Source organism: Coloeus monedula (assembly GCF_965178545.1).
Source record: "Coloeus monedula genome assembly, chromosome: Z".
Classification (NCBI taxonomy): Eukaryota; Metazoa; Chordata; class Aves; order Passeriformes; family Corvidae; genus Coloeus; species Coloeus monedula.
In genome coordinates this window covers 21,469,892-21,480,296 of record NC_138822.1, presented here as the reverse complement: position 1 = coordinate 21,480,296, position 10,405 = coordinate 21,469,892, and the positions used below count along the sequence as shown (strand labels likewise).

The 10,405-nt window shown below is 46.3% G+C and overlaps 1 protein-coding gene across 2 annotated transcripts; it reads left to right on the top strand.

Annotated features, from left to right (window-relative positions):
- Positions 1–315: 315 nt before the first annotated feature.
- NR2F1 (nuclear receptor subfamily 2 group F member 1) lies at positions 316–9,536 on the top strand (the record flags this gene model as incomplete). 2 transcript variants are annotated; one of them, XM_082300933.1, is made up of 3 exons in its annotated part: positions 316–766; positions 3,891–4,418; positions 9,256–9,536. In XM_082300933.1, the coding sequence occupies 3 exons, from the start codon at positions 316–318 to the stop codon at positions 9,534–9,536; spliced, it is 1,260 nt and encodes a 419-aa protein (XP_082157059.1). The 2 variants fall into 2 exon arrangements, with proteins under 2 accessions (XP_082157059.1, XP_082157058.1); XM_082300932.1 differs by having other exon boundaries at positions 316–808.
- Between the last annotated feature and the right edge of the window lie 869 nt (positions 9,537–10,405).

Genomic DNA, 10,405 nt, shown 5'->3' with positions numbered 1-10,405 from the left:
CTCCGTCGCCCCCTCCCCCTCTCTAAAAAAAAAAAAATTAGCAAGAGCGGGAGCGAGAGGAGGGGGGCTCGCGGCGGCGAAAAATAAATAAAATAAAGAAAACGGCAGGAGCGGCTCCAGCCGGCAGCAGCGGCGGCGGCAGCAGGGCAGCGGCGGCGGCGGCAGCCGAGGCGGAGGCAGGCGGCAGCAAGGGTCCCTTAGCTCTCCGCTCGCCCCCGGCGCCCGGGCGGCCGCCACCCCCCCCGCTCCCCGCCTCACTCCCCGGCAGCCCGCAGCGAGACGCGCCGCTCCCCAGCACTTTTTTGGGCCCGAGATATGGCAATGGTAGTTAGCAGCTGGCGAGATCCGCAGGAAGACGTGGCCGGGGGCAATCCGAGCGGCCCCAACCCCACCGCGACGCAGCCGGCCCGGGAGCAGCAGCCCCAGCAGCAGGGGAGCTCGGCCGCCCCACACACCCCGCAGACCCCCAGCCAGCCGGGACCCCCCTCCACGCCGGGCACGGCCGGAGACAAGGGAGCGGGTCAGCAGGGCTCGGGGCAGAGCCAGCAGCACATCGAATGTGTGGTGTGCGGGGACAAGTCCAGCGGCAAGCACTACGGCCAGTTCACCTGCGAGGGCTGCAAAAGTTTCTTCAAGAGGAGCGTCCGCAGGAACTTAACTTACACATGCCGCGCCAACAGGAACTGTCCCATCGACCAGCACCACCGCAACCAGTGCCAGTACTGCCGCCTCAAGAAGTGCCTCAAAGTGGGCATGAGGCGGGAAGGTGAATATTTCTTCCCTACTATGCTATCTCTCCCTTCTCCCCGTGGCTGTGCAGGCGTGCGTGTGCGAGGGCTCTCCGTCTGTCTGTGTCTGCCTGTCCGTACGTGCACACACGCGCACCTACATGCATATTACATATATATATACACACGCGCAAACGCGCGGCGTGCAAACACACACACATATAAATATAAATATATAAAAATAAATACACACACACACACACACGTATATATATGTATATATACATATATATATATATATATATATATATATATATATATATTTACGGCTCTTCGTAGCAATCCAGGACTCTCTATATATTTCCATGCACACGTCAATCTCTTCGTCTGCCTGCACTCCATCTGGCAGCTTTGCACCAGGTTCTGTTGTTATTGTCGATGGTGGTTGGTGGTGTTTTCTTTTGCTTTTCGGTTTGTGCCTCCTGCCCTCCCTCCTGCTCCTCCCCACCCCCTTCTCCGGCACTGCCACACTCTCCTCTTTCCTGATCATTTTGCAGAGAATTTTTATTATTATTATTAATAATAATAATAGATTATTATTACTACTACTACTATTATTATTACTACAATTTCTTGCTAAATATTTATCATTTAGCTGCTATCCCCGCTTTCCCCTGCGCGCGCGTGTATGCGTGTGTGCGTGTGCGTGTTTTAGATGTGGTTTTGTCTATTGTTGGCATGAGACCGGAGGGTGGGGGGAGATACATCTTTCTCCCGTACGAGATGTGATTCCATTCAGCTTCCTTCCCCCTCACCCCCTCCCCATCCCCTTTCCACCCCATCATTTCTTTTTAAACCTGCAATACTTCTCGGTAGATTCATCTCTCAGGCTCATTTTTCCCGGAAGAAAGATGAAAGACATCTAATTAGAGAAAGAGGAAAGGGTGTGAAAAAGATGGAAGGGAAAAAAGCGAAAAAAAAAAAAGAAAAAGGGAGGAAATGTGCTACTGTATCCCTGCTTCCCTGTGCTTCCCGGTGTCCCGGAGGGTGCTTCTGTGTGAGATTTGGCCTTGTTTTCATTCCATGCGTTCAAAGGAAAGTTTGTGACTGAACCATGTTTCTGTACTTCTGACATTTCTTTCTTTCTTTTTTCCTTCTTTCCTTCTTTTTTTTTTTTTTTTTGTTAGCATGCTGCTCATTATATTTCTTTATCAAACTCCACCCTCTCCTTAAAGTCTTCATACAAATCTCGATTTATAACCTCTTTACCGCTTCTTCTCATTTTAGCAGCATCCGCAGCCTGCATCTGGCAGCGGGATCCCCACCATTTCCAACTGCTCTGCTATTTTTTTTTTCTCCTCCTTTCCAAAAGTTGCTGTGGTTTTCCTTGCGCTCATACTCATCTCGTGTAGGGAGATTCCCTGCCCTCCTTTCTCCTAGAAACGTGTCTTCTCGGTTTAAAATTTACCCTGTGACCATCGTTAAAGATGTTCTAAAGATGTCATATCAGCGAAATAGTTGATTTTGCGGGATCAGGGGTTTTAAAACTTTATTTTATATGCCGCAAGAAAAGGAATTAAGCTGCTCCAGATCTGAAAGAGCTCACAAACATGACGGCTTCATTGGTAGCTGCAGGGGCTGTTGGTAGGCACCTGGGAGAGTGGAGGCAAGCAAAAAAAAATTTAAATGGAAGGAGGATAAAAAAATGAACAAAAAGTGAGAAAGGTGCTCGCAGCTAAATGAAAAATATCTGCCAGGTTTACAAGTAGATTGAAGAGGGAGAGGTAGGCTGGAGGGCAGCAGGACAGAGGTCTGGCCCGGGTGGCGAGGAGGGCTCGTTGGGGAAGAAAAGAGAAAGTTGAGAAAAATGTGGGACGCCAGAAACATGAGTGATTGCGTGTGCGGGTCTGTGCCATCAAGCGTGTGCAGTTGTGCGGGTGTGTGCCTGTGTGTGCAGGGTACAAGCCTGAGTAGCCGTATCTTCCCCTGAAGTTACATTTGTTTACATGGCAAGCGGCTGCAAACGCTGGCACTGATGGAGTAAAACACACGCACGCACTAAAAAAAAAAAAAAAAAAAAAAAAAAAAACCACAAAAAAAAAAACCCAACAACTTTGGTCAGCTTTCAGGACTCGAGGCATGCTTACGCTCTGTGTGGAGATGGTTAATGAATCCAGTGTTTTTGCAGTTGCAAGCTTGTGCATTCACTGTGCAACGCTGACTGCAGGCTTTTGCAGTGGCAACAGCTCACCAAAGATATTAATTACACCGTCCCCTTTTTTTTCCACGAATGTTTGGCTATTGTAAGTTCGGACAATTTTGTTTTATTTCCCTCTTCCCGATGATAATATTTAACCTTTCTCTTCCTTTTAGCAGGGAAAACTTTGCTGGGCGGGGGAGGGGGGGATTCTATGGAAAGCTGGTTCTGTGTAATAAAGTTAGCAGTGGGGAGCTGGAGGGCTGCGACCTGTTCCAGCTTGAAGGGTAACGACAAGGTATTTTTGAAGATATGGACGCATTTGGTTTTATGAATTATTTTATTTAATATTTTGTTTTTAAAAGCGACATGTCAGTTTACTGGTAAATCTCAGTGCTGTCAGGGCAATGAGCTGGGATTCACAACAGAGCTTGGCAATATTTTTTACAGTTGGCTGTGATTTTTAACTCCACTTTCTCACCACCCGGAGGATTTCTTTGATTTTTTTTTTTTTTTTTTTTTTTTTTTTTTTTACGTGTGGGGCTTTCTTTTGTTACGAGAGAGGAGGGGGGAAGAGAGGGTTGTGTGCGGATTTGTCTTGTTTGCCTTGGCTTTTTTTTTTTTTTTTTCCTTTCTTTTTAATCTGTTTATTTTGTGAAGCCTGTCTGCATTGTGGTCGGGGGTGGGGGGGTGGAACGCGCTTGGCTGCCGCTGGGCTGAGGCTGCCTGAGCAGGGGTCGGGGCCGATGCAGGGGCCGGGCGGGGGGCGCAACGCAGGTCGGCGGCAGCTGCCCGGCTCCGCATGCCTCTGTCTGTCCGTGCCTGTGCGTGTGCCGGGGGCGAGGAGGCGGCGGGGAGGGGAAGAAGCCCGGCATTGTCTCCGGCTGTCTGGCAGCGGCGCCGGGGCGATGCCTGCGAGACTCCTGGATGCACATTTCCTCTCCTTCTCTCCTTCTTTTTGTCAGCGGTTCAGCGAGGAAGAATGCCGCCCACCCAACCCAACCCCGGCCAGTACGCCCTGACCAACGGCGACCCTCTGAACGGGCACTGCTATCTCTCGGGATACATCTCCCTCCTGCTGCGGGCCGAGCCCTACCCCACCTCCCGCTACGGCAGCCAGTGCATGCAGCCCAACAACATCATGGGCATCGAGAACATCTGTGAGCTGGCCGCCCGTCTGCTCTTCAGCGCCGTCGAGTGGGCCCGCAATATTCCCTTCTTCCCCGACCTGCAGATCACCGATCAGGTGGCCTTGCTGCGGCTCACCTGGAGCGAGCTCTTCGTCCTCAATGCTGCCCAGTGCTCCATGCCCCTCCATGTGGCCCCACTCCTGGCCGCCGCCGGCCTCCACGCCTCCCCCATGTCGGCCGACCGCGTTGTAGCCTTCATGGACCACATCCGCATCTTCCAGGAACAGGTGGAGAAGCTGAAGGCACTGCACGTCGATTCGGCTGAGTACAGCTGCCTGAAAGCCATCGTCCTCTTCACCTCAGGTGAGGGGACGGGTTGGGGATGTGAGACGTCTGGAAAAAAAAAAAAATCAAAAACCCCCCAAACCACCAGTGGGAAAATTAGGAAAAATATTTCAATAGAATTATTTTTAAAGGAAAGGGACTGGAGGCCGAGAAAGCATAGTGCCTGATGAGGGTACACTCCGGTCCAGGGATCAACCTCTCCCTCATTGCCACTGATACTGGCTCTTTAACACACAGCCCCTACAAAAAAATAATACTAAAACCCAAAATCAAATTAAGTGTAGGCAGTGGAAACATGCATGTTAACAATTTTTCCCTGTGATAGATGGTTTGAATTAACTAGCAGGAAAGTTGCATTAGCATTTCCTCTGAAGTGCTCTGGTCATAGCCTGTAAGAATATAATATGTATACTATTATTGTAACCTGCAAGGGAGAATTTATAAACATCAAGGGGAACTATGTGAAGGAAATATATGAAATGGAAACAGGGCAAGATAAGAGTCTGGGCAGTGTAATTTTTAAATTATTATTCTAATTATCATCATGATGTGGCTAACTGCCACCTTTCCTTCTTGTTTTTCTTTTTTCTTTTTCATTTTTATATCCCCTCTCCCCATCCCGTAGCTCCTCTCTTGTATGAGTTTCTCCCCTCTTTTCCTGATTAGCAATAACTAAATGGTTCCAATAAATGTGACTTAAAACCAGGCCAAGGCAAAATTAAAAGCATTCCTGAACAAAGATGGCAAATCGTTCAAAGGCCTTGTTTAACATTGAGGAGTTTATAATCCATCAATATTTGTTGCCTTTCAAGCACGAAAGATAGTATTTACATTGTATTAAAATGACTCCTAAATTTGCACTATATTGTAATATAGCAAATGTAGTATTAATATCGATTTGAACATCAGATAATTTATTTAGACAGGAGTATCTAATTTGTATGCAGGGTGGTCGGAGACATGTACTGTGACTGCCCCCTTTTACTTCCAGTGCAAATGCAGTCTCGCAGCGTTGGAGGGAATATTTCTTTGCAAAGGATAATGTGCAAATCTTAAAACAAATGGAAGATTTACTGAATAGCCAACTCGACATTTTAATGTATTTTATCATAATAAGTCTTCTTGATGGAAACATGTTTTTCAAGAGTGACAAAGAGACCTGCCTGCATTTATCAGGGTGATTTAACTCCACAGCCTGCCTGCAGACTCCCAGACTTTCCCATTCATTTCAGGGAGCTCATCAATACACAGGGACAGTAGAGGAGAACCTTTTTTTTTCCCCAGACCCAACTTGGAGAGATCCTTCCCAAGCAGAGCTTGGAAAATATCTGGCCTGTGCCTCAGCCCTTCCACACGCCAAAGGCCCTGTGAAGGAGGTTGCCCCTGACGGGAATATGGTTGAGGGAATATTTTATTTTTTCTTCTTTCTCTTCTCTCCTTGTTCCCCTCAATCTTCACCTTTACTTCCAAAACAATTGATCTTGGCTAGAAAAAGGGTAAGTGGCTTCAGAGGAGCCCTTCATTTACATATAATAAAAACAAATGTAATAACATTTGTGAGGGGAGAAGCCCCTTCCCACAGTGGAGAGGAGAGTGAAGGAGGGGAAAAATAATATTATTTCAGAGCAGAATCACACGGGACATCTCAGAAAATGGAAATACTGCTGTCAGGAGTAATCTACTATCCCTTACCCCCATCCGCACATTTCCACTTTTCACTAAACTTGTTTTTATTGCATATTCAGAGGGGAATTCATGGGAAGCCTTCTCAAAGTCATCCAACTTTTAAACAAACTTTAAATGATAGAAAAGACATTTTTAGGCATATTGTCCAAACTGCTTCACTGAGGACTAAGTATTTAAAACTGACATGGATTTCTCCTGTTGTGGTTTTTACATTCGGGCTCCAGAGAGCATGTATTCAGTCTGTAAAATTCTGGACACCATCCAAAAGCTGGTTAGTAACCCAAACCCAGCTCCTTTCTTGCCTCTTTTCCTCTTCTCTCCCGTACCCTCCTCCTCGCCTTCATCTCCTTTGCCCCTGCCAAACTTTAGCATTATTAATTCCTACATCTACCTTTTCATCATCATAAATAATTGTTTCCGGGAAGAGACAGAGACAGATAACATAAATCAAATAAATCTATTTTCAGTGCAATAAGAACTTTTGATTTCTAGTTAGATGCCAGCTGATTACATCTATATTTTGTGAACACTAAACTCTTCTGAACATGTAACATGAAATACACTGCCGCCACTACAGAGGGGAAGGCTGGAGTGTGTTGAACAGTAATGGTTATTTATTTACATAATTTCTTTTTCATACACTGCAAGAAGAAATATAGAGCTTTCCCTTATTGACACAGTGCCATATAAAAAAGCAAGGCACACAGAGGATTTTCACATTAGCCCACTTCCTGAGACGGAATAATAATTCACCTTCAGTAAACATAGATTGCATTATTTCTCTCATGCATTACACCTCTTCGGGCTGCATAATCTAATCTAGCTGTGGATCCCTTAATTATTGTTATTTTTAATCTCATTCTGAAAGGAGAATTAAGCCTTCCCACTCCCACCAAAGGCTGAGGAAGAAAACCCAAGCAGAGGCATATGCCAGACCATTTGAAATAATTGAAGCCCAATACATACTATTGGCACAAGAAAATTCTGCGGTTTTGGAGGTCTAAGACAAAATCCATGGCCAATTTTTCAAACACACACACACACACCAGGCTGACGCCCTTTTAGAGAGCAAGTTCCCCATCCACATTGTCCAGTGACCTGCACTTATAGGTGCACTTATCGTAAATGCCTGATAAATATTTTACTAACCTTAAGGGTATGACATATGGGGCATAAAGAAAAAAGCCCTGCCATGGTGTCAGTAAGACCCTTTCATATTGCATTGTTTGGAAGTTGAATAGGATCCTAATGCATAATGGGCAGATAATGCATGTAAAATAGCAAGATATATGTAAATATGGAATGTGATTTGTGGCTATCAACATATGAACAGGTCTGTGGTTTTGATATGTATTGCAAACAAGAACAGGCCCCAGCTTTTGATAGATATATATGTTGCAACCTGGTGCTTTAGATGTTGCAAAATATCATTGCATTAAAGGTACAGTATGGATTAGCAGAGCAGCCTGGCTCAGATAATTGTGTGTCTGAGGAATGCCAAGTCCGCAGCTCAGGTCAAAGGTTCTCCTTCTCAGAAGTTACTAAATTATGGCTTGTTTTATTTGTATTTTTGCTCGAGGCCATAATACTGTAGATAGAGGTGTTCAGAAATCTTTGTAAAGTCAGTTCTTAATAAGGGAAGACTTAAGCTTCAGAAATGCCGGTGCAACAGATTTTATTTTATTTTATTTTCAGCTTTGAATAATTTGTTAATTTGTTGTGTCTTTCTAGCATCGCAACTCTACATTCACATTTTTGCAATGTCTTTTTGGGGCCCATTAACTAATTCATATATGGATCTATATATTAGCAAAGTCTGGCTTCGATCTGTTAAACTGCACTGCTACCTGACCGCCTTGCTCTGGTCTTGATGGCTGGGGTTTTTCTGTTTTGTTGGTTGGTTTTTGGTTAGGTTTTTCGGTTGCTGTTTTGGTTTGGTGTCTTTAATATCTGTTATTAATCTTCGAAACAATGTGGATGGTTTCAACCATCTGGGCATATCCACCACTTTTCCATGACTGTAGTTTCCTGAGTGAGTCCCTCCACAAGCAGCTGGTGCACAGTTATCCTCTGGTTTAGGTTTTGTGTTCTCAGAGATAGGATATGTGCTTGTATGTGTCTCTGTGTGTGCTAACGCACAGATGCATCTCTACCTCTCTGCTTGTATCTATATACACAGAATAACGTGTATAGATATAAATACCTGGATGTGAAGGGTTTCTGCTTTCAGACTAGTACACCTTTTCCCAGGTCAGGTAGTTCTGCAAGGTGCAAGGCGTATGTGACAGTTTGGGTGCAGGAAGGACCTATAAGGAAAGAGTCTTTCTGGCTTCATTTAGGCAAGGCTGAGCCACTGCAGGTCTCCCCAGCTTTGTGTCTGAAAGCTACAGACGCCTGCTGAGCGTGAGCTAGGACTAACCTAGCCGTTCTCCACCGGATTTATCATACAGCCCACAAAGACGTGGCAAATTTGCTATCGCTGTCAGCGAGGCAGGAGCAGAGGAGACTCCCTTGCCCCACAGCATCCCCCAGCCGGCTCCCTGCCAGCCGCTGCAGGTCCCAGTCGCTGCCTCTGTGTGATGTGCAGCCATGTCAAGAAACTCCTTGTGTCTCACTCTGCTTGTGCGCGGCTCTGCTTATCATCATATTATTGTCGTTATTAATTATTGTTATTATTTTCCCCAATACCTTATTTTTCCTCCTCTCGGTGTTATTTAAGGGGGCTGGTCCAGGTTTCCAGCATCTCGGTGATGGGCTCCCTGGAGCAGAAACCACGCTCGACAGCGCGGAGTGTCGGTGGGGGGGATGTGGAAAGGAAGTGTGGGGGGTGGTGTGTTTGTGTATGTGATTGGGACGAGCGGGGTGGTGGCACCCCGTCGCATCCAGGGTGAAAATACCCACGGTGGTGACGACGCACAGCAAGGTCACGTTATTTATTTGGCAGTGGTGCGCGGGATGGGGTGGGATAGGATGGGGGGTGCGCCTTTGGGCTGCCCCCCATCCTCGCGGCGCTTCCCCATGTGGTTCCCAGCCACTAACCATCTCCCCCCCGCTTCCTCCTCCTCCTCCTCCTCCTCCTCCTCCTCCTCCTCCTCCACCTCCTCCCTCCACTCTCCCCCCGCCTGCCGCCGTTCTGCGGCTGCCTCCGCGGGCGCGGTGCGGTGGGCAGACGCCTGCGGCCTGTCGGATGCTGCGCACATCGAGAGCCTCCAGGAGAAGTCGCAGTGCGCGCTAGAGGAGTACGTGCGGAGCCAGTACCCCAACCAGCCCAGCCGCTTCGGGAAGCTGCTGCTGCGGCTGCCCTCCCTGCGCACCGTCTCCTCTTCCGTCATCGAGCAGCTCTTCTTCGTCCGCTTGGTAGGTAAAACCCCCATCGAAACCCTCATCAGGGATATGCTACTGTCGGGGAGCAGCTTCAACTGGCCTTACATGTCCATCCAGTGCTCCTAGAGCCCATCCCGCACCCCCGGCAGAGAGGCGGCGGAGCGGCGGAGAAGGGAACGCTCGCACAGAGGGGCAGTCGGGGTGCGGGGGGGGCCCGGGAGGTGGACACTGAACAAAAGAAAGGGCGAGTGGGAGCAGAGATGTGGCCGTGGAGGGGAGAAGGACGGACCTGTCGTCCGTGGAGGTTGTGGTGTTTCGCCTTTTTTTTTTTTTTTGGCCTATTTTGTTTTTTTTTTTTTCTTTCGGAGAGGAGGAAAAAAGAAATAAATAATATTAATAAAAGAGACAAAAAAAAAAAAAAAAAAAGAGTATTGAGGGGATATTAATCACACCTGAAGGGGATACTGGATCTTCCAGGATTTATTGTGGACTGTTGTTGATATATGCTGTACAGTAAACCAACAAAACAAAAAAGCATTGAAACTGAACTGAACCTTGTGTAGAACGAAAAAAAAAACAACCCAAACCCAAGCAAACAACAACAAAATTTCCATGCGCAAACACTTACCATGAACATTGTTACTCATTTTGTAATATATTAGTCTTTATTTTCATTTTTGGTAAAAGTTAAAACATCATATGCGCATAAAGGAAAAAAAGGAGAATTAGGGGAAAATAACATTTTCCAAATAATTATAAAAGAATTGTCCTGTGTCTATGTATCTATATCTGTTTTGTATTTTTTTCTGGTTCCAAACCAGGTTTCCTGTGATTCTATACTAATAATTTTTGATATAACCCTTTGCTTCTTATAATGAGTGCGATATATGTTGTCAAAGCTGTTCTTCAAGAATTAAAATTGAAGTGAGAATTTAAAAAAAAAATAAAAGAATTTAGCAAAAAAACCCCAACTTATCACCCCACAACCCATGAGT